Source organism: Amblyomma americanum, chromosome 1 (assembly GCF_052857255.1).
Source record: "Amblyomma americanum isolate KBUSLIRL-KWMA chromosome 1, ASM5285725v1, whole genome shotgun sequence".
NCBI classification, from domain to species: domain Eukaryota; kingdom Metazoa; phylum Arthropoda; class Arachnida; order Ixodida; family Ixodidae; genus Amblyomma; species Amblyomma americanum.
The window spans coordinates 74105436-74129261 of record NC_135497.1 but is presented as its reverse complement, the minus strand read 5'-3'; the positions used below and the strand labels follow the sequence as shown (position 1 = coordinate 74129261).

The 23826-nt window shown below is 49.7% G+C and overlaps 1 protein-coding gene across 2 annotated transcripts in view; it reads right to left on the bottom strand.

Moving 5' to 3' along the window:
* The window catches only part of LOC144113017 (unextended protein-like), a 32574-nt gene extending 25286 nt beyond the window's left edge, over positions 1-7288 (bottom strand). The window contains exon 1 of one of the 2 annotated variants that reach the window (XM_077645892.1): positions 6981-7288. In XM_077645892.1, the coding sequence (XP_077502018.1) occupies positions 6981-7156 (176 nt within the window). In that variant the 5' untranslated portion in view covers positions 7157-7288. The remainder of the gene's footprint in view (positions 1-6980) is intronic. The other variant, XM_077645891.1, reaches the window with a different exon arrangement.
* Positions 7289-23826: the final 16538 nt, after the last annotated feature.

Below are 23826 nucleotides of genomic sequence, written 5' to 3'. Positions count from 1 at the left end.
TAAATAAATAAAAGGGGAAAACAACATGCCCGTGTCGTAACAGGGCTTTATAAATGCCAAAGCATTATATGGCTCATCAGCAACAAAAACCGGCGTTGTTGACCGCGAAAGTGGTAACGAGAAATTTCAGATCATGTCACCGTGGTATCAAAGAAAATTATAATTTCTTCGGAAGGCGCGGGGTATCGAACGAAGGTCTTTCAGATTGCGAGCCGAGCACGCAGCCCATAGGCCACAAAACCGCTTTTCTTTCTTCAAAGCAGTATTTCTTGTAGCCGAACAAAAGGTTAACCTAGTATACGCGTCGCCTTACGACTGTATGCTAATGAAGACGTGTGCCGTTAGAAATGAGTAGAAAAAATAATATAAATAAAAGGGAAACAAAATATGTTTTCGCATTCAAAGTACGTAAGTTGTCTTAAGTGCCCCCCGTAATTTCTTTTTAAAAGCGTGAGCTAACACATTCCGCCGCGCAACACGCGCGGTGCCCTCACTAACCAGTATCGCCGACGCAGCCTCCGATCCCGCTTCGGAGGGCCAGCGGCACGCCAGGCTAATCCCGTCACCGGCAGCCGTTCCACAAGCCGAGTGTAAAGCCCAAAACACACGGCGTAATGATCGAGTGCGCGGTGCGCGCGATATGAAGCAACGATCACCTCAGCAGTCGCGCGCCGCGAATCAGATGCCATTTCAACGAAGCGAACAACCAATCAGCGCGAACGTCTAGAGCAGCGGCCGCAGTGGAGCGTATGCGTGCATCTCGCGGAGGCCTGTAACGACGCCGGCAGAAGCGCTCCGTTCACAGACGGAGTGGCGCTAATTTGCTATTCAAATTTGTCAAATCAGTGCCGCTTTCCCGCCACCCCTCTGTCGTTGGCGCGCGCTAACGACTCCGTCGGCGGAGAGTCGCGGTCGGGCTCGCACCGCCGGCGCGCCGATGCGGGGCGTCGGGCGAAGAAAAAGCGCTGTCCACGGGAGCTCGCGAAGCACGCGGCCGTTTCCACAGCCGAGCCCATGTTTCTACGTCTATTTATTTATTTATTTATTTTTCACCGCTCTGCATCGACAGCCGCGCAGAGCTACCGTGCCGGGCGAGCCGATAATGGGACATAGTGCTCTTCTCTGGGGACCGCGCGTTCTATTCCGGGCTTTTCATTAGGCTTCCGAGGGTAAACAGTGGCGAAGCTGCCACCGGCCGACGATGGTCGCCCCGGCGCTTCATCAATCACGGCGAGAACCCGCTGCCGAAAGACGCTGCCGTACTCCTAATCGCGCCCGGCTACGCCGCGTTAATTCTGGGCGACGAGACGTGCGTGGCGGTGCCCGTCGTGTTCCGCCCGCTGAGTATGCGGCAATCGGCCGACGGCACAGAAACTTGTCGAGCAGTCATGGGGCGCCTTATTCTTCCCTTTCCTTTGGGAACGACGGCCGAACTGCACGGTCTGTATGCTGGCAGAAGAACGCTCGTTTACTGGTATTCGAACGAGGGCTTTATCTTCGACTTTAACCGAAAAATCGAACAGTCTGAACGTGAACATGAAACGATGGCCTTTGCTTGGTATGTTTCTTGTCGAACTGCATCACGCGGACGAAATTGCCGTAGCGCCATTGAGCAAAACCTAATGACGATTAGGGGTATACACACTCTGCTTGTGTTCAGATACAGCCAACACGCAGAGAACTGAGTCTGCGGCGTCTACATGGGCAGAGCAGCGCCACCGAGTGGTTCGTTTTAGCCGGTGAGAATGAAGGTCTGAAACGCTCTTTTCAAGACAAGTCAGCCGGCTGAGCCGAGATGAGCGCTTACATGGGAATATTGCCGTTACTTATGTTTTTGTTTTACAATAAAGTTTACTCACACTGTAAAAGGAAGATGGTGTGTGTGTGGCTGAGCGTTGGAAGTGGCACACACAATGCACAGCACCGAAGTTGCCCAGCGCGGTGCCTGCACCGGCACGCCATCAGTGCTGAAGGGAGGAGATTGACAAAAGGAGACTCTATAGCGGAAGTGGCGTATGCCTCTTATGCCGACAAGGCACCTCGTTCGCAGCTCGTTTACAGAGACTGGCAGAGATGAGTTAGGCCGTCTTTAGAGAATATGGAGACCGTCACCGTTATAGGCGTTTCCAGTTTCCTGGCTGCGCCCGGTATCTTGCAGGGAATACCCGAGGGCAAAACTCTCGTCTAGAACGCCCGATCTGCGCACTTCGTACTGCATGTGCGATAAATAGCGATAACGCCTCGTTGGAGACAGGCGCTATATAAGTAATCCGACAAAGTGACTCCCCTCATGCTCACATGCAAGTGTCAGGAACAAGGCGCTAGTGCTAGACATGGCAACACAGTACGGAGCTCGCAGTTCGGGCGCTACAGATAAGAGTTTTGCCCGTTGTGCTTTCGTGAGCATGATATGCGTCTGTAGGATCTGTGGACTAAACTCGTGGGTAATTCTCCGATAATAGGAGTATAGAGAGCTGGCGTTCTCGGTCGATCATTAAAGATACGACGGAGGTGAAGGTCGAACATCTTTTCAGCGGAACACCACCGCAGCGGAAAATACAGTGACGGCATGAGACATCATTGCGGGTCAGTTGGGCGATGCTGATGTGGCGCATAGCCGATGAGTAGTAAATCTGCACAGTAAGCCGCGCAATAAATTAACGCTCGTTTGCTCAGCTGTTGCCGTCAGCATTTTACGCACTACCCAAGTGTGATCACCAGTGACACCTGAGCATTCAAGGCTTAATCTTACTTCCCCATTAGGGGAAAACTTCCATTTTTAATCCAGGAATGCATTTAATGCTCGAATATTCGCGTTTTCCGGCGTCTGGGGGGTGGGGACGGGGGGGGGGGGGGGTAGCTGCACTGGAGGAAGAAGATAGCGCAAAGTGTCACCCAAGTGGTCTCGGAAGAATATTACGAAGAAGATGAAGTAGGAAGACAAAAAAGACGAGAGCCGCGATAGAATACATTGCTTCTACAGGGACTCAAGTGCGGAGAAGGCGAGAGGAAAGGTGCGGTAACTGGCGCGAAACCCTCCACCTTGCCTCACACGGTCGCGCTTATTGTTGCGAGCATAGAAACTATGAAGACAGGAAAGGTGCGGCAACTGTTGCTCGAAGCGCGAACTCGGGCACGAACCAGGGGCGTAGCCAGGGGGGGGGGGGGGGGGGGGGGGGGGGGGAGGCTCATAAAGCTTCAGCCCCCCCCCCCCCCCCCCCCCCCCCCCCACCGAAATGTTTTCGAACTGTCACGCACCGCTGACCAAGACAGGTACCGGCGCCGGAAGTCATTCTGTATTTTGTCACCCACAGTTTTCAGACTAGAAAAGACATTTTGGCGCGAACATTGCTAGCTCGGGTTGGATTTCGAGGCAGCGCCCATGCACCTGGAGTTATGCAACGCAAGGGGCCCCATCCTGGCACAAACTTTCAAAGGCCTACCGATGGCTCGCTGTTGCGACTAAAATTTCGGCGCAATTACTCGCAATGCATGACCGGGGACAGCTGCTGCTGCGCAGTACACTGGAACGAAGGACAGCGTCATTGAGATTTTTCCCTGGCCATTGCATGTGTGCAAAAATGTAGAGGTTCTTGAACGACAAACATTCGTTAAAATATTTGTCCTCTGCTTGCTAATTTCATGGCCTTTACGTTTTTCATATCAGCGGCATGCACTATGTTGATAGTTCCGGACTGATATAGTTCTAGACTTCGTGTGATATTTTCTTTACTGATTAAATACGCAAAAACATGGAAGCATTGGTATGGTATCAGTTATGTCTGCCACGAGTGAACGATAAGGGGATAGTTGGTATGCCACGATTACAAGACATTAAACTGAGCAGGGGACAAGACGCAGAAGAGACGCACACAGGAACAGCTCGTCCTGCTTGCTTCTCTCCTGTGTCTCGTCCCCTGCTCAGCTTTATGTTTTGTAATCACGTCTGCCACGATTTTTAAGACAGACGAATACATTTTTTATTTTGAAAAATACATATTTCACTTGTCGAGACAGTACGTAGCGTTATCTAATACACAATGGCATTGTCAATGGCAATGCAGTTATTATTGTTGCGTTTGATCCTTCCACAAATTCTATGAGGAGACCGCGCTGCAACATGAGGCCCCCTCACTCCCCGAACAAAATTTCTGGCTACGCCACTGGCACGAACCAACAGTATTCGGGAACGAAAGCGTTTGAAACCTACAGGTACAAACAACATGCGATAACCTTATTTTGACGTAACTGCTACTCAATCATGAGTGGCGAGCACACTTTATTAGAGTGCAAAGGCTTTCTAAACCTCGTCTCCAGGGCGTAGCTCTTGTCCTAGCTGATGCCTTTCATCAGTTCCCAAGTACAGGCGTTCCCAGAATTCGGATGCGCCAAGGACGGAGACTTGTACGAAGGCCGAGCAGGCACGGACTTCGTAACATGAGCGGCAAGAACGGCGAATAAATATGGGAATGAAACGTGAAATCAAGCCTTCATAGCTAGTGCTCATCATTCGCATCGCCACGCGTGTAATCGCCACTTTTACTCGCAATTGTTTTCTTGTGTATAATTATCCCAAAGATGGAATTTAAAGTTCCATGCGGAAGTAAAGTTAAATTTGGTTTTTCGATCCAACGGAGCGCTATCTTTCCTGCCGTTTGTCATCATCGACATCAATGAAGACACGCCCAGTGCGAGACAGCCGCTTCTCCCGCTGACCACCATTAACCCTGTCCTGCAGCAGTAGCCTAGCGCTCTGTTCCTGCGAATTCCCGATCGCCATCTCCCCACCCGAGCCTCTGTCACCCACAACTTCCTTCCTTCCTTACCTCTTACCAAACACCGGTGGTGATCTGCTCTACGCATGAAAGCTCCTGGTAAGTCCATGTACGCACTTTCTTGATTTTAGCTCGGTTAACATTCACGCGCGTTCTCTTTTTCTCTGCTCCACACTAGCTGCTTTTTAATTCATGTTTCATGCACCCGCACTTAAAGCTCACAAGTAATGCCCGATTGCAGATAATTTTATATTAAGGGAGTAACTACTCATTGGCATCCGCCAAAGCGCAGCCATACGGCTACAGACGAAAGCTATAGAGCTTCCACAGAAACTTAGCAGTTGAAAAAAAAAAATTCTCCAGGTCCAGGGCATCGAACCCGGGACCACCGCCTCATCGGGGCAGTTGTAAGTGGGAACGATGCAAACCACTTCGAGTTGTTCCCTCTTCCCACTTCGAGTTGTTTATCGACTCGCTCTCGCTTCTTATGCTGGCTGTCCCGATTAGCTCAGTTGTTAGAGGGACTGATCCGAACCCCGAACCAGGACGACTTTTTCTTCTAATACGAAGTTCCTGTGTAAGCTGTATAGCTTTCCTTTGCAGCCACATCGCTGCACTTGCGCGGGCGCTAATGAATAATTCCTCTCTTATTACAAATTTCCACCTTGCCGGATTCTCCTAAACATTGTACTTCAAGTAAGAGTATATTATCAGCAGCCCGAGCCTTCCGCCTCAAGCAGATATTCCTACGACATGTCTGTTCACCCAGTGCAATGAACCGAAAGGTTTGAAGGGGAACGTTTACTGATCAGCCTTTGACAACTCGCCTATCTCTGGGATAACTGGTCAGTGCGTCTTCTCTTTTGTGTGGGGGCTTATCCGGGGCCTCGTAACGCCGCTCAATTGAAATCCCTGCCGGACGAAGGAAGAAGAGGAGGAGGGGCAGGGCGCCAATAGCAAAGTATCCACATGCAGTTCAATTCAGCTCATCTTTTTTTGCATTTTTATGCACGTAAAAGTGCGGTTCTGATGTCACTGCCAGCCATCAGGATACACAATTCCCATGTGAAGCCGTGGCGGGTCAAGAATACTCTCTAAAACTCCCAGAAATGAACCAAGCTGCACAAATTTCTTTTTTCTTTACCACTTTTCACGTGCGTAAGCTCTAGTTTTTTTGCAGTGACCGATAAATCGTCAATTTGCTTCACGAATGGGGCGAATGTAACCAGAATTGTACAAAATGAAGAAAGCAGAGGCGCAATAAAATGATATCACAAAAACAGGAAGTTTGTTTAGAACTGACAGGTATGAAACTCTGTATGCGTAATTAGAAGGGCCGTGGAATGCACGCGTCGCGTACCTGTGCGGGTTTCAGGTTTTTTTTGCTGCATGACTTAACGCGAATCATCTCTCGTATACAAACTACATTCTTAACTACTTATATATGTGTGTTTGATATGTGCGATATGATCACTAAACCTTCCGATATCGCTTATTGGCCCAATTACATGAACTAAAGAACCGTCTATCACTCTTGCGATCTTGCATTCGTCCTTCCAGCGGACTTTTCGCTCGAAACAGTTTCAAGGACACCCGGCACGTCGAATGGGTGGACGAAGGTCTCGGCTCTATGGAGCTCGAGTGTTCGCACGCTGCGCCGCATGTTCTTGGAGATTGCGTTACTGCGCGTTGTGCCTTCTTTCAAGGGACGCACCAGAGAGCACGCATTTGCTGGCGCCAGCGCGATCCTATCTCGACACACGATAGCGTCGTCCTCGATACAGCAACACTTTTCAGAATAAGAGTTGCTGTACCGAGGACGCTGCAGTGACTAACACCGCTTACCTTCACGACACCGTCTCAGGACTAAAGGCTTTAACGTGACCACGTATACAACGACAGCGCTTCAAGAAAGCAGCCCGGTCGGCCGGTGACAGGTGTTCTATAATGACGCGCTTCCGCGCACCAAGCCTGCGTCGGCCCATGCATGCCGGGGACCCGTGCGTGAAGATTCACGGACCCTCCCCTCCTCCTTCGTCCCCTCCCCCTCTCCCCTGGTCCCCAAGAGGCATGCCCTAAGGGCCAAAATACGTCGGGACCAGTATCCCCCTCCCCCACTTCATAGCAACAACCACCACCACCATTCACGGAGACGACGGATGGCAAAAGAAACCGTTGGTCCCGACACGCGGAAAGCCCGATTACCTGCAGCAGCCTACGCTGAGGCGTGGTCGCCAATGCACGACCACGCTGCGCGGTCTAGATGTCGTCGGCGGGTCTTCATCGTCGTCGCGCTGCGGGTCCTCTCGGAGTCCGAAGCACAGAGCAGGGGCCGAAACCGCGCTACCTTCCCCACTGGCACCGGTGCACACGCTTACCATATCCGAGTCGCAGGTTATCTCTCGAGTCGCACGTCTTCTCGCGCTGCTGGAACGTGGGGCAGGCTCACGAGCCGCCGATACGCGGCGGCTGTGCACGCGCGCCACGCACGTCAGTGCGCGCGCGTCGGACGCGGGCAGGCCGCTTATCGGCCTGTTCCCAGGCGCCGATAAACGGGGGCGGACAATTAAAAACAATCGATCCGCCCGCGGGCTCCCTCGGAAATGAGCGCGCGACGAGCACTTGAGCCGACGCCGATAGCGATGTATCTGTCTCCTTCTCCAGCCGGACACAAAAGATATCTCCGTGCGCGTCGGGCCGAGCGCGGTTCTCGCTGTGCACGCAGAGCGGCTGCAAGCATGGCACCACTGAGCAAAGCTGGAAGAAGACGACGGTCCTTCGATCGACAGTGTAAAACGCTGGACTTCCTTTCGGTTCTGTAAGGAACCGACGGAAGGCTGCAAGCCTAAGCTCAGCCTGTGGACGACTGGTACGAGTACAGGGAACGAGCAGTGCACAGTATACAGGTCATCGCTGACATATGCTTTTATTCCGCCAGCGCCGAGATTCTCACTGGGCCCCACTGGGCCTTCTTGCACATGCAGCTCGAGACTCACGTCACTTACCTGCAAGGATTCTTAAGGGGGCACAGTCGCTGCTGCCGGTGCCAACGCTCATGAGGCGCTGACGATGTTCCGACTGAAAGCTTGGGCCTTTTTGAGCCCGTTAAAAAATTACAGCTGATTTGGATTACTTGGTCAAATGCGAAGTATGTGTGCTAGCATGTCGCATTTCATTTCGCTTTCGGTTCGGGGCAACGATTTCAGGGTCAAGCTTCAGGCAAATATCGGTGAAATCGGTGATTGGGGACCTTAGTGGTAGAGCGCTATAAAATTTTGGGACCTTTTAACGCACCTTAAGAGGGCACTGCAATAGCGGTGTGTTCTGGATCCACAGCGCACGGATGGAAGTTGATCAAGACTACGGCATGCAATGCAAAGCGCGAGGGAGTGGCAGTTAGACACGAGGTGTGAGTGGTTGCGGCGATAGCATAGTACAAACATAGCATAGTATAGTACATAGCATAGTAGAAACAAAACATGAACGAAACTGACTTGAAAGAATGCACGAGCTGTTAGGTGTGTAGTGTTCCCGAAAAACGTGAAACTTGAAACTATCTGTCAGAAATAGTAAGCAGACAAGGCAAGGGAAAAGAGGTGCTCGTTATGACATACACGATGGAAGCCAACAGTCACCGAAACCAAGGTGCAGAGGGGATGTTTTTTTTTCTTCAAAATATGGTGACAATTACTTGGGGATCAATAGTATAACAATTTTTCTTAAACATAATTGGTGAGAAAGCAGGAGAAAAACGTACCGCCGGTGGGATCCGAGCCCACGCTTTCCGAATTTCGCGTCCGGTGCTCTACCAACTGAGTTACGGCGACAGCTGCCCAATCTTCTGTTTTCGGAGGCATTTATGTGTAGTGTAACCTTACCTTGAGAATGTTTACCAGCGCAACCCTTTCCAAAGCGGCGGACATAGTACGTCCTGTATTACCGCGACTGCCATAGAGGCAGACTAAACCAAGGCCGCCAGCGCTTACAGGCCGGAGAAGGTTATCACGCCTCGGCGATTCAAAAGATGAATCTCACACAGAAGTAGCGAAAACTTTGTGAAAACGCTGGATATAAAGTCTTGTGCAATGAATAATTTGGAGTACATGATAAATATGCTGGCGCGAAACAGATTATATGCAGCCTCCCTGCCAAAAATCGAGAGACCATGGAGGACAAAAGTCTTGCATATTGTGCGGAACACTTCGCACGCGGTCTTTGCAGTACTGAGCACTATGCTTATAGACACTCAGAGGGTCACCAATGTAACTGACCTACGTGTCCATTGCATACCAGCCTATTCAGCAGTTGTCGTTCCCCACATGCCAAACTAGAGACTGCAACTTTTAGAACGATTAATCCGAGCTCCTAACACTGAACAGAAGTCTTCTGTGAAACGAAGAACCTCATCTATGCTTGGCTTATCAGTGAAGAAAAAAGTGACGTCATCTGCATAAGGTAATACCTTCAGTTCGTGAGACATAATATGAAAACCACTGATGGCCTGTAGAAGAACTGCAGATGGGGCTAGTTGGTGTTAATGCATAGTACCTGAAAGTACCTCGGGGCTGGAAAAGGGTTCGGAAGAAGGGAGAAGAAATGTATTGGTTATGCCATATGTCCACACGCTGTCGCACCGGATTAAAAGAGTTGGGAATAAGCATGGGGTAAAGGTTCTGTTCCCTGCACCTAACAAGCTAGAAAGAGTGGAGGCGGCAGTTCAAAGAAAGCATCAAGGGCGCAGAAGAAATGCTTGCAACAAAAATCATGAAAATAGATATGTTCCCTGAAAGACTGGCGTAGCGTATCAAATCCCTCAGTCCTGTGGCCTTACCTACATAGGCCAGATTGGCCGCTGCGTTAACGTGCGGCTCATGGAGCACACTAATTCTTTAAAAAAGAAACTAACCTAGCTAAGCATTGTTCCACGTGCAAATGTACGCCATTTTTTGACGATACTGATGTCTCGTTCGCTCATTCTAACCAGCGCACTAGAGAAGTAGCTGAGGCGTTGCATATTACCAGAAAAAGTAAAGGGTGCGTGAGTACGCCATCTGTTACATTATCACCTCGAGAAATCAATATGCTACATAGTGGGTAGCGGTTCTGCAGATACACACGTGCTTTTAAAGCGGTTTTTACCTTGTACTAGCACTAGGAGTCTTGTTGACATTGCGCATGTGCGCTGTTTTTTCGTGTGTGTATATATGACGTGCTTCCTCATAATAAAAAAATCAGTTGTAAGCTCAGCGCTCGTTTGTGTGTCTCGTCTCTTACTTGGTCCGTGTGTGTTTGCGCTGTTGAACTACCACTATGTACTGATGGCCTACTGTTTATAACACTTATGCAAAGTGGCTCCAAGTATAGTGCGAACAGGAGCGGGACAATGTGTAAACCTGTTTCACAGCGGACTGAATGCGAACTGGTTGTGAAAGAGAGCCATTTGCAATCATGCGTGTGAAGCAGTTTTTGTAACAAAGGCGTATCCCGGTAGAAAGAATTGAACCACGATTTACATGATTTAAAAGAGAAAAAAAATCCGATCGAACGCCTTTGCCACGCCAATTTGCAGCAGTGCCAGCTTCAGCACTGCAATACTACAACACCATTCGCGCTACATGTAGACTAAACTGGATTGACCATCCTCTCAAGTCACATGTTTGATGAGGTCCAATCAAAGTAGATACTGCAAGCTTTAGCCTATTGACGGTTGTACAAGGGTTTAATTTGTATGCTCCTCCCTCCGCCCATGTACCGCTGTCTGTATTTTGGTTTACCGGGACATGACGTACTCAAGAGGGTACCTAAAATCCCCTCTCGCCGTGTACAAAGACATTTTTCTATAATCTACACACTGAGACATTACCCGTTAAAACTTGGTGAGAGAAAAGGGGAATTTTTGTGTCTACGGTAAATTGCTGCACTTGTGATGCACCCGAAACGATTGTGCGTTGTTTCAGAAATTGCAGACATGCAATACTCTTTTGGGACATCATGCAGCGTACATTGAAAAAAAAACAACAACTTAATTTGACCCCGCATTCTGTGCGGTATCTCACTGCCGCCATTTGTTGATGAACCCTAAGACATGGTCTCTATAATTGCATTATACAGCCTCTGGAAAACACGCATGATGTGATGCTCCTTTTAAAGAGCGCAAAAGACGCGGACGAAGAAGGGACACACAAGGCACACACAGCGCTGACTCTCAACTATGTTTATTCATGAAATTTACATGTATGTGATGGACCGACGTTGTGAATCTGTCGTTTCGGCAAAATATCACTTCAGTAGAATGATTGTACACCCAGACAGCGTGATGCCCAGACAGCGTGCGAACAGCAGCAGCATTCACTCTTGGTGCTGTGCTCTTCATTGCCTTTCTTGTAGGGCTTTCTAGCTTAGGTGTGTCCTAATATGGTGTATTAGTCAAGTGCTCTGCACTGCCTCTTTTCTCGTTGCTTGGTTGCTTAGGTATTGTGTAATGCATCTTGCTGATGTGCCACTGTTTTCCTAATGTTTATACATAGTTTATGCACATAAAACATTGCATCACTGTAATAAATACCATGTCGAAAAAAAGGCGATAGCATAGTGCTCTCGTGACGCGGGCAGCGAAGCTGATCTGTTCGCGCCACCGTGGCTTCAAAACCCAGGCGCGGCGCAGTCACGGTGTCACCAAAAGTGGCAGCATTTATACATGTATAACATCTCGTGTGAGTAAATATATGTAGGCTTCTCGGGTTGGTTGATGTAGTATGTGCACGTAGCGTGCATGCCTCTTCATGGGTCGGTCAACGCAAGAGCACGAGTACGTGCGCGTTGTCTTCGCCTGTTATATTTCCGTCCAGTTAGGCTATAGCCCCTCGCAGTTCGCGAGCGGGGGCGTACGTGCTGCTTGTTTTGTCTGTGTCTTACTTTTTCCCAGCTCAAAGTCACCCCTCACAGGTCCAGAGTCTTGAGCTCCTTTTTTGTATTCGTAAACATTTCTCGCCAGGGCAGAAGTTATTGGCGTGCGTGCCTCTTTTTTTTTGGGTTGTGTCTTACTTTCTCTAACTTCAATACGGCGACCACGGAGCATCGAAAATGCGGAGCCTGCGTGATCTCTCCTCTGCGTATCAACTACTTGGCGCGCTTGTTGGTACTTGCTTTTTGGACTCCGTCTCCGTGCGTGAACCAGCGTCCGCGAGTGTCTCGTCCGTTGGCGACCGATGGCTTTACAAGAAGGCGAATCAGTCCCCCCAGCTTCAGCGCGCTCCTCGCCGCCGAGCACTCCCGGAGCCCCGAGCCGCCGCCGCCGCACAGCAGCCCGAAGACGACCGCCCGAGGGCTCCGGAAGGACCGTCGCCTTCGAGAGCCGCTATTCCTCCATCGTCTTTGTGAGTGGACTGGCGCCGCGCTCGTCGGACAACTGTATGCCCGTTTCCAACCTCACTTCAATTCGAGCTTTTTCACCGCATTTGTCTTCTGTAAATGTAATTGCCTATGTGCAATCCGCATGTGACCCGATAGAGTGTAAATTTGACTGAAGTAGCTGTAATCGCTAGTGTGGCTTTTACGTTACCTACGGGTGTAAGTCAATAGTGTATATACGTGTACAAAGTACTCTGTAGTAACTTTCCACTTTGTTGTCCCTAAATGCATGTAAAGGTTTTCGTACGATTCGCCTGTGTATGTTCCTGATAATATGTTGTTTTTGTTGACTGACATCGTGGCTCTGTACTCATTTGCAACGCTGAACATAAACCGGCTAACGCCGGGCGTTAGCCCCACCCGTTTTGCCTCGGTTCATGAAGGTGCCTTGCACTCCTTTCGGAGCATTGACACACGGCCATATTTATTTCATTTCTCCAAGTCTCGCTGGCTTCACAAGTCTCGCTGGCTTCACACAATTAGACAACGTTTTTTTTTTTTCGAGATGGGAAGCCATAGTGCTGCGCTGCAGGGCTCCAGCGCAAAGATGCACGCCTTGACACTCCGACTGCTATGATTCTACCGGTACCCTCTGCATTTCAGGGAACATCAACCATCACATAATGGTGCACATTTTGAAACACCGGGCCGCCGCGAAAGCACGTAACAGGACAGGTGACGCCACACACATCGTACGCAATAGTCGTCTGTATCGGTCCGATGCAGTGCGCCCAAATCATTTTCCGACGTTTTTCCTCGCGGTTCTATTGCTTGACCGCTGTCCCGATTTCAGAGCCATAATAAACGCAATTTTTACCTTCAGAATCTTTTAAAGTTCACGTTAACGTAGCAAGTGCTGCGTATGATTAAATATGACAGCATGTTTCCTGCAAAATTCTCGTCCCCGAAGACGGCATGGCACCTCTGAGCACAAAATGTCCAGAAGCAAAAGGCTTGCACCCACGGAATAACTGCTGACAGTCATGAGTATTACATAGCAATCTAAATTAGTTCCTCGTAATTCCAATTGCTGATCTTGCGATACTGGATGCAATACTGAAAATGACACAAATTCATTAGAACAAACAAGAAAAGAAAACAAGTTCATGTTCTTAGTTCTGCTGTACATCACGTACAAGAAGCAGTATGCTCATCTGTGCGCCAGTCTGACGAGAGCGCAACGGTGTTTTTTTGCCCTCCAATGTTTTTTTTTTTTTAAATCGTACAGTGATACAATCACCAGCAGAGTAGGCTGCTTTACAGCGCAATTTGTGAAATGAAATAACTAGAAAATTATTTTTCGCTCACTTAAGGCGGACATTTCGTGGAGATTTTCAGTACATTTACAAAATGTAGCTTGCCGACACTCGCTGGCAGCGTATGCGACTCGGAGAGGGCTTTGTATATATATCTGTTCATACCACACGTAAGTCCATGCCTTGAATACTGACGTAGTTTCATCCTAAAGTGCCGCGTAATGCTGGCACTGAGAACTTAGTGTAAGCGACATTGTGGTCTGTAATACCAACACGAAAACTTTCTCAGCAGACCAGAGTAAAAAAAAAAATAGTTGGCGAAGGTCGACAAATGAGGAAGTACACTGGACTCGTGACTCTGATTAAGCCACAACCCTACGCTTTTCTTGTCGTTAAAGCTGGGTCTAAGATTCCAATCACCTCGCCCTCTTGGCAGAACCACTGCACTGAGGTTCGTGCAGTTAATCTGCGGAGCATTTATGGACCATACGCGAACAGAGCCAGAGTGGAGCAAAGTCGAGCTGGCCCTGGCCACGGTCAGAGCGGTTTACTCCCCCCGTATCTTGAGATCGAAGGAAGCATTTAGCGGAGCCGCGACGCACGCGCCCGATGATGCCTCTGATTGCTGCAAAGGCGGAGTGAACTCCAGGCGCGTTTCCACCCCCCGCCAAGGGACCGAGGAGCCTCGGCGAGGAAGCGCTAAGGCGCCGTGGCGAGAGCGCACGCAAATAGGCAGGCATCAGGGGCGGCCATTATCGGCACCCGCTGACCCACCGACGGTGCGCAATCCGATCCAAGGCCGTGCCTCTCGCAACGACACAAGCAGCAGCGGCGACCGCGAAGAAAGCCAGAGGCCGCGCCACTTAACGCCGCGTCCTTCCCGGAGTCATTCGCATGGCTGCGTCTTCCCTCACGGCGCTCGGCGGAAACGCGCCTTCAACGGGTACCGCTGAGTCGGCTCTCACACCAAGCGACGCAGAGACACCGAAAACTGACGACGCGCCGAACTGAGCGAAGACCGGGTACCTCGGCGACAAAAAGGCGGAGCCAGGAGTGGCACCGTCAATCCGGAACGATGGCCGAGTGCTTCTCGCGGCGCCACGAGAGTTAACGGGCCCATTTTGGTCAAGCCGCGGGGCTAACAGCGCGACAAAAGGCGCATCCGGGACAGGCTCTGTCAGGTGGAGCGGTCCACGCGGATATTAAAGAACTAATCAGGCCCGCTTCCCTCGATCGTCGCGCCCGGCACCGCTCTCTGGGGGCGCGCAGGAGGGCGCCCCTGTCAACTCGTCTGGTTCGGGGGTCCTTTCTCTCCTTTATTTTTTTTTTAGTTTTTGCTCTGTTTTCTGCGCCGGTCGCTTATTTCCTCCCCACCGTTTCGGGATCCGCGGCTCGTGTGATTGTCTCCGAGCGCGCTGCTTCGAGCTGGGCCGCGCGCTCTTCATTCCTGGCGCGTTCGCTTGCCTGCACGTCGATGGGGCGGCATTGTGTCACCTGCAGCCGGGAATTGGCGGAAAGGTGAAAGCTAGAGGAGTAAAAATTTCTCTCGCTGAACAGCGCCTGCCCGCTCTTTCTCTTCCACTGTGCCCCGTTTGGCAGCCTCCCAAAACGAAGTAAAAACGAGTGGCGGAAATAGAAACCTGGCTGCTCGGGCGCCGAGATATGCCGGTTATTAACTGAAAATAACACGCCGGTGTCACAGCAGAACGGCGGGAAAAGTGTCTTTTCGCGTACATGGTGCGAACACTGATTCAGCGCGTACTCGCGCGTTGTATAACGTCAGCTGCACACGCCCCCTCGCGACGTTATTATTTGTTTATTCCGTCCTTCTTGATTAAAGGGACTGCAGACCGGTAGCACTCCTTCTCGACAGCCAGGCAGCTCTGGGAAAAAAGTAAGGCAATAAAACAAAGAACAGAAAGAAGATCTGCCTGCTGAAGCCTCGGCTAGGCTGACCCACTTGGGTTCGGCTGTGCGCATGAGTCTACGGGAAGGTCAGTGAGCCGCAATGGACATCCCATACTCTGAGAAGCCGGCCACCAGACAAACTGTTGAGCTCAAGGATATTAGCAGAACTGCACATGATGCTGCTCGGGCCATCATGCACCATAAACGAACATACTCAGACAGGCGATGAGAATCCGCACTCACTCACGTCTCCTAGAGTTCGCACGAACCCTTCCCACGCTCGCTCATACTAAAAGCGTCCACAGCTTTGTCTAGCTGGAATTGGCGGCTGGAAAACCTCGAGGCCGTATCAACCGTAACGATCCCTCCCTTCTTATTCATTAATTTGCCTGTTTGCCACTTGTTGGCAGCGTGTTTTAATACAAGTGCAGGCTGCCGCAATAGCTTGCCAGCTATATCAGCCCTGACGCCAAAGGTGTCGGACAGATAACATGGCAAAGGAGTAAAGGCGTCGATCGAGTAACGACAGTTCGTTAACCTTGGAGCGCTTATCGATCAGTCACAAGCGTCCGCCTCGGGTGCAGTAGGTGCGAGGCTCGATCCCCGTGCTGCATGATACCCGCCGGTTCACACGGGTAGAAGCTTTTCCCTGCCCGGTGATCGGATTCTCTAAGCTGAAGTGCTTGGGGTCATTGACATCGCCCCTAGCAGACCAAACAGGTTAGCCAAGGCGTTCTTTGGCCACGCTGCTCGAGGCATTAAAAGCCAAATCATCGCCAGCATCACCGATTAGTAGACGACACGGCGGGACAGATTCTGCCGCAGCGTTTAGGACTTGACTATTTAGTGTCCGCCCGTTTTAAGGTGACAGGGCCCGGATCCGATCCAGTTCAACGCAATAAAGGTCGGAGCCCATGCACTGGCCAGTGACGACAACCACGAGACCCCGGCCAATCCACAGAGCCCTCTTGCGAGTGAGTGGCCTCGTGGACGAGGCGCCGGACATTAGCTGGACCAAACTGCGCGGATTTAGCGAGCGAGAACCTGTGCGGGGCCAAGCCATCATCAGTGGTGGTGAATGCGTCTCCCAGCACCGTTCCCAAGGGCCAGCGCAGCTCAAGAGCGAACGAGTATCACTTTTCCGGCCCCCAGCTTTACACCGTATCGCGTTGCGAGCGATACGGTGCAGCCAGTTCCCCTCTCTTGCTTACGCCTTAATTCCGCTCTTCACAGACCGCAGGAAACAAAGCTGTGTCCAGTTCCCACGTGGCCACCGCACGGCTGGCTGGAGCACGCGATTTACGCCATCGATCACGCTCCTCTCGGTTGTTGACGGACGGAGCGTCCCTCCCCTCCCTCCTCGGCAGCGGACTCCGATAAGGGGGCTCGCATTTCGGGTCCGCAGCGCCTGACTGACGCCGTGCAGGCCCCCTCCTCCGCCGGTGGGAAGAGCGCAGCGGTAACCGCGAGCCCGTGGGAGGCAGCGCGCCGACTCGCGCGTCTCTCCTGTCTGTTTACGTGCGCCCCTGCTTTCGTCTCCGCAGCAGACGGAGAAATGCGCAGACCAACTTTCGCGACGTCGCCACGTCGCCGAGCGTCGAGCGAGAAAGGACGAAAGAGGAGGACGCCTGCAATTGCGGCGCCAATTCCTGTCCGCCACCTGCCTCGTGTCCGAATATAGGCAGAAGAACAACGACGCAGACAAGTGGGCCGTGGTTCTTTCGAGTTGTATTTTTTTCCTTTTGTCCTTCGCGTGGAGAAACAGTAACCCCCGGCTTACTCCGTTGAAGTAAATGCGACGTAGGCGCGCCTGCAACGTAACATAGAGGGCAAAAGTAACAGACCCCCCCCCCCCCCCCCCCCCCCCTCTCTCTCTCCAAGTTCCGACCCGTGCGACTCTCCGTATATAGGGGCACCACCTGATAATGTCGAAACGCGCTCACTGCGCTGGTCTCGACACCAGAAGTGTTTTGTCAGGTGGCGCCCCCGCAAAGAGTGGCACGGGTCGGAACTTGGAGGGGAGGCTCTGTTAATTCTGCCCTTTTGCCCCCGATGTAGTCGTAACATTTTGCGGCTGGAACAACGTTGTACTTTGCGAATAATTCACGTGTGTTGCAGAGCATTGCAACGTTCTAAACAGCTCTTGAAAACTTTTTTTCAGGATGAGCGGTCTGTCTATATTAGATTTGGTAGTTGATGTCCATACCAAGTAGCAGTAAAGTCTGGAAGAGAAATTACTATAGTAAATCAACGTCATATTATGGCGAGGCAATGCATGGCGATTACGAGAAACTATACCTACTATTTGGGATAACTTTTCATAACAAAAATTATGTGGGCATCCAACGACAATGTATTTTGAAAAATGACGCCCAATGTTTTAAAGCTAGCCACAATCTCTACTGCAGTTGACCGTAGCAATATTTTATTTTGCGTGTGGATGTTCTGGTTTTTAGTATGAAACAAAACCGCTTTTGTTTTCTCAGCATTTATCCTCAGGCTATTTTTCTGTGTTCATTCATCCAGTTTAACCAGTGCTGTATTTTCTGCACCTATGAAGTGATCACTTGACTCTACCGTAAAAAAAAATATACTCATATCATCAGCATAGTTACCAAATGCAGCAGATGGAGCAATACTGCACACATCGTTTACTTGCCAACTGAAAAGAAAGGGGCCCAGGATGCTGCCTTGTGGCACACCATGGGAAACATGAAGTGGGTCGGACAAGGAATCGTCTGTGGCTACAGTTTGGGTACGATGTTTTAGGTAACATTTCATGAGAGCCCCGGTTTTTCCACGAATGCCGTAATATTCCTGCTTCCTAATCAATACTGCGCGGTTGATAGTGTCGAAAGCTTTTTAGAAGTCGACGAAAAGACCCAAGACGAGCTTCCCTTTTTCCAATGTATTTTTTTTTGTGTTAAGAGTGCAAGTTCCGTGCTAAACCCTTTGCGGAAACCGAATGGCAAGTAAGCTAGCAACTTATTTTTTTCTTAAAAAGTTGTCACGCGTTTTAAAATAGCCTTTTCCTAAATATTTAGATAAGACCGGACGTATTGATACGGGAAGGTAATTTCCCATATAGTTTTTGTAACCTTTCTTTATGACGGCGAAATCCAATCCCATTTTGCTGTCGTGCCGTTTACCAAAACAGAATGCTCTCAGAAGCTCGTAATCAACTACTGTTGAATGTCGTACATATATGCCCACTTTGTAGAACTTTTGGCGGCGTAGTCACGCGACTCGTAGGGTTATTGCATAACCACGACCCCATTCGCGGGTATACATTGACAATACCTGTACGTTGTTCGGACACGTCTCGGCTGATATAGACAAGGGTCAGGCCGTGACGTCACGGAGATGCGGCGGGGCTGGCGTCAGTAGTGAGGGACTTTCGTCGTGTAGGCAAGAGGCGGGCAGCATGCCGACATATTCTGGTGCGGTTGGTTGAGCTTCAAGGCAGAAGAAAGGAAGGGGCAAAATTTTCCACAAGTTTATTGCGGTCAGATGGGGGCAAAAGTGACGGCAACCTGCAGTGAAGCAGGAAAAGTTCGGCGGCGGGTCAGCTTTGCCGCTAGCATTTCATTTCTGTATTGAAATCTGATCAGTTCGCGTCTCTTAATCCGCATGGTGGCTCTTCGGTCGCGCGGCGAACAGTGCAAAAGTCAGCGCCTACAACTCGTTCGCGTTCTGTCGTGCTGTCAGGATGGGAAGTTCAGACGCGATATTCCGTGTGCGTGTGGTATCGTAGCAGTTAAACTCAGGGGTCCGTTTTCAGATGCCAGTCACACGGACTACGTGCCGAGCATCTCTTTGAACATCCCTCTTAGAAAGGGATTAAACGACGCTAGGATCGCGGCAAAGCCACCCAGTGCTATTTCCCAGATTATCTGAACTTTCATCATGCCGAATCTTTCAGTACCTGGCGAACAGAGCAAATAGCGCACCAAAAGCCACTCTGGTCAAGCAGAATGCGAGCACACGACTGACAGTTTTAAAATAAGAAGCAGAATGACTTTAGCTCAGCAGGGTGAACGTTAGTTGCGTTCAGAGCTCGCGGAAAACGTCTACTTATGCTCTTGTGCTACTCTCCTAAAGCAAATAGAGCAAAAACAGTGCATTCTTGCGGACATTACCGATGAAGCATGACTTCGACTCCTGCCACAAATGTCTGTTACATCAACAGAAGAAGCATTTAAGTTCTTCGCGCGTTCGGCAAAGTTCTATAGGATAGAGAGATCGCATTTTCCCTATTCAAAGGGACTGTATGACAAATGTCCAGTATTTCCCACGCTGTCCGGAGTGAAGTGGCTCGGAGAAAACAGGAAGCACATCGCAAGGTTCGTCATGTGAAAAAACAGCTGCGCGTCGTCCTATTCCTTTCACTTAACAATCGGGAATGCTGCATCGGGCCAAAAGTATATAGAGCAAACTATTAGTTCCCCTCTATACCTCGTGTTTCGTCGGTTTCATTTAATCAGTCAACGTGTTCGCCGGCCGTAGCCGCGCTGTTACTTGCTGCCAGAGGTGGGCAACCTCATGAGGTTTTGACCTCATGTGGTCGACCACAGACTCAAAATGACCTCAACCTCACGTCGTGAGGTGAGGTTGAGGTGAGGTCGGCGACGGCTCGAAATTTTGTGAGTGAGGTCAGCAAATTAGACCTCAACCTCACGCGTGAGTTTGAGGTTGAGTGAGGTCGGCATTCAGTGAGGTCGAAATTTTGAGGTCTAGACCTTTTGCAGTTGCCAGACTTACTCCGACGAGTGCCGCTTCCGAAGCGGAGTTGCAGCGCATCACCGCAGTGTTCATGCAATGACGCTTGGCGTTCGGTTTCCCCTATTTGGACAACCGGATGCCACAGTTCCCTCTTAGCTTTCGGTGCTGCGCCGTAATGTCCGTTCAGTCTGAGCCTACAGGAAGACGCACTCCTACGGTCTTCCCGGAAGGAGTGTTACTGTCACAGCACGCCACTCTCCCTCCCCCTTGCCCCGCTGGCATAGCACCCGTAGCTGCTGCCGGTCGGCTCAAACTCCATGGAGCGCGCAAAGCACGGAACTCGCGTTGACCCGCGGTAGCTTAGTTTGATGCCGCACACAAATAAGCTCAGTCCAACAAGCACGCCATAAATTCCTTCCAGCGAGGATGGCCCCAAGCAAGACTGCTTCGTGTTCATGCTCGTTGCCGGAACTGACGTCATGGATCTTGCCTTGCAGTCGAATAAAGGGGATCCTGCTGTACATTACAAGCTGACTTAACAGAAACTGGAGTAGTCGGCACAGGCGAGAGAATGTGATTCAGGTGGTTCCTAACATGGACACCTGCTGATTTCATCAAAAAAGCACGAAGCCAGAAAAACCTGTATAACACCGTCAAAGCTTTTGATCGGTGATTTCCCTCTCGAATCTCACACTAATTCTGTATATTACCGTTCCGTAATGCAAGCAAGTGCAAATATAATTTCGCTCTTTTATCCGAATAACCTCTCTTTGGTCTCCGGTTCCTTGTTCCTTCTCGGAAATTCGCTTATTATGCCAGAACACCGCAACACGAGGCGAACGTACCAGCATAGCGATGTTACAGCGGCGAAAAAAAAATGCAAGACTATAATGAATGTATGGTGATGTGGTAGCTGCTGATTCCTTTTCCTTTTTTTTTTTAATGAAGATGTGTGAATAGAACTGATTCAGTGCTCACGCTGTGCTGCTGAGTTGCTGTTTCAAACCTTCTATGATGTTTAATGGGGCGCTCTGTTCGCTTTTGTTTTTAGTTTGCGATTTTTGTTTGTATGTTTCTAATCATTCTTTTTTTTTTTTCTCGTATGGGATCAGTTAGGTTGGCGGCCTGCCTTGCAGACGACCAGGCACTACACGCTATCTTTCTTTTAGCATCATCATCATCACCATCATCTCGAGAGTCAAAGGCATGTGTCGTTACATGATCTTTGCAGTATGATATACATGAGAACTGGCGCATTTACCTGCTGGACAATCCGAATCTCATTAATGTGGGCCGGGTTGTGGGCACTCTTAGTAATGCGTCGTACGCGCATCTGTAGTAATGTGGGATCCATATGGATCTTGAAATGGAGGTGGAAGGGGGTTGGATGGGGGCCTGGTATGACGAGAAATTACATCGTTGTCACGTGAGTAGGTGTGATGTCATATTACAGCGTCGTCACGTGACTAGGTTTGATGGCACATTACATCGCTGTCACGTGCCCTGGTATGACGTCACACTAACATGATGCAATCACTAATAATACTAATTAGTCAGCGTTACCTAATTATATTAATTATCATTATATTTATTATGCGAGGTCATCACCCTCGTCGTGTGATTCGTCGGCTAGTGACGTCGCATGGCGCCGTTTCTTGCGGACACTTTTTTGCGGATATGGCCTTGAAAGTGAGCTTTCGCATTAATTAAAGAAGCCGCTCGCTTCTACACAGACATAAGCACAACGTGCCTCTGTTGGTGCACTACAGTCGCAGCTTGTTAAGTGTGTTCGAAGGCAACATACAGAGGACTGAAAAGAGCATTCTCGCTATGCCAGATAGAGCCAGAAAATCGAAATATACTGATATGCGTATGCATAACCGTCGCATTGGAAAGTACATCCACGGACAGTTTCTTTATATTCGGTAACTATCCTCAAGCCTGCGAAACGGATCGTGAATACCTCCCCCCTCCACCAAATTTCTGGTAGACGGTGTAGAAGGGCTGCGTTTGTCAATTGCATCTCCTACTGCGTGCACATCAATAGTGTCTGTACACACCTTATTAAATAGTACCATCATCATTTTGGCTTTCCAGTCTCACAGTATTCTCAGAATTGTTTTTAACTGAAAAACTTCTTAATCGCTTTTTGTTTTCTTTTTCGTTTGTTTTCTGAGGTTGAGCAGCCGACCTCAACCTCACAATTTGAGATTGAGGTGAGGTTGAGTGATGTCAGCAGTGGCCTCAGGAAAAGTGAGGTGAGGGCGTCTAAGGAGACCTCAACCTCAACTGATGAGGTTGAGGTTGAGTGAAGTCGGCAAATTCTTTTTGAGGTTGAAAGAGGTCCAGATTTTCGAGGTCAAATGCCCACCTCTGCTTGCTGCCAATCAGGAGCGGAGAAGGGAGCGATGCAACGTTTCGCCCGGTACTTCCGTCTGTCGAACAGGCTGAAAAAGAGCAGAACTACCCTCCGGGCATTGAAAAAAATGTTTTCAAGTACAAGGAGCACGCACGCTTTGAAATATTGGCATGCGTGAGTTGGTTTCGAAGGCAGCGCCGGTCGGCGCAGTGTAGGCATGCTGCGTTTCAACCTAAACCCCACATCACTGCCGACTGCAGCGCCACATTTGTTTACAAACATGAGTTTTTTTTTTTTTTTTTGTCTATCGCTCAAGTTTCCTCACTTGATTCGCGCTTAGCACAGTGCCGCCTCCAATAGCCATGCTGCTGGTTTATTTGTACCATGGAGTCTTGCTTGATTAAACCGGAGAGAGGGATAGAGGAAGAAAAAGCATTTATTTTTCCCTGTGGACACTGGCTGCGTTCCAATACTCTAGACGTCTAACAAGACGTCTAGTGTGACGTCTAGGAAGCAGTCTACATGTCCATGTATTGGAACTTGTCTAGTGCTCACGCCGCCTCGCGGCATAATAATGTAACTAAAGCTTATGAACAGTTGTACTACTATTTTTCACAAACTGAGCAATAAAGATAATTAAAAGCGTGTTTTCAACAAGTTTACACATTTCTTCTGGAATGAATTTGCGCGTAAACCGGACTGGTGGATGTGCCTATCGGTCAGTCTACTTGTAGCAGACGGGACCGCTCTCCGAAGACGACGCTAAAGAGATATGCGATTATTCTTTTATTATTGATGCTCAACTGTACATGCTCCTCGAGCGTGCTCGTCCAGACGGTCCTGTAAACATAAGAATACGAAAGACTGTAATCAATATGCGCGAAATGCGAGACGGCTAATATACACTGCAACAGGAAAACACATACGTGATATTAAACCCGCTGTCTGCCCTACGTGGCACTCGGAGACAGCGAGAGACCTAAATACAGCAGCGATCTTTAATCCTGCAACGACTAAAATCAATTCGCAACATGCCGGTGTATTTGTTCTGAGAGTGTAGAGATAAAAAAGAATGCACGCGAAAGAGTTGATGCAACTAATACAGCAACAGAAGAACACATTTGTTAACCGTCACGCCAGCCGTCTTAACACCCGTCGAGGCAACCAACGACAGCGACGAGTATTCTCTAAAATCAAGTGCTAATTAAGATCCGGCATCGTCCGGATCACGTAAACAGACCTACAGCGTCCGCTGCTGTAGCAAAGCTCTCAACTGCACGATTTTCTCCTGCGTGATTCACTGCTAGGAATCGCACGTCCACGAAGATTGATTAGCCACTAGTTTGCGTACCAAATAACATAATGGAATGACTCACATTTTTCCTTTCCTATACTC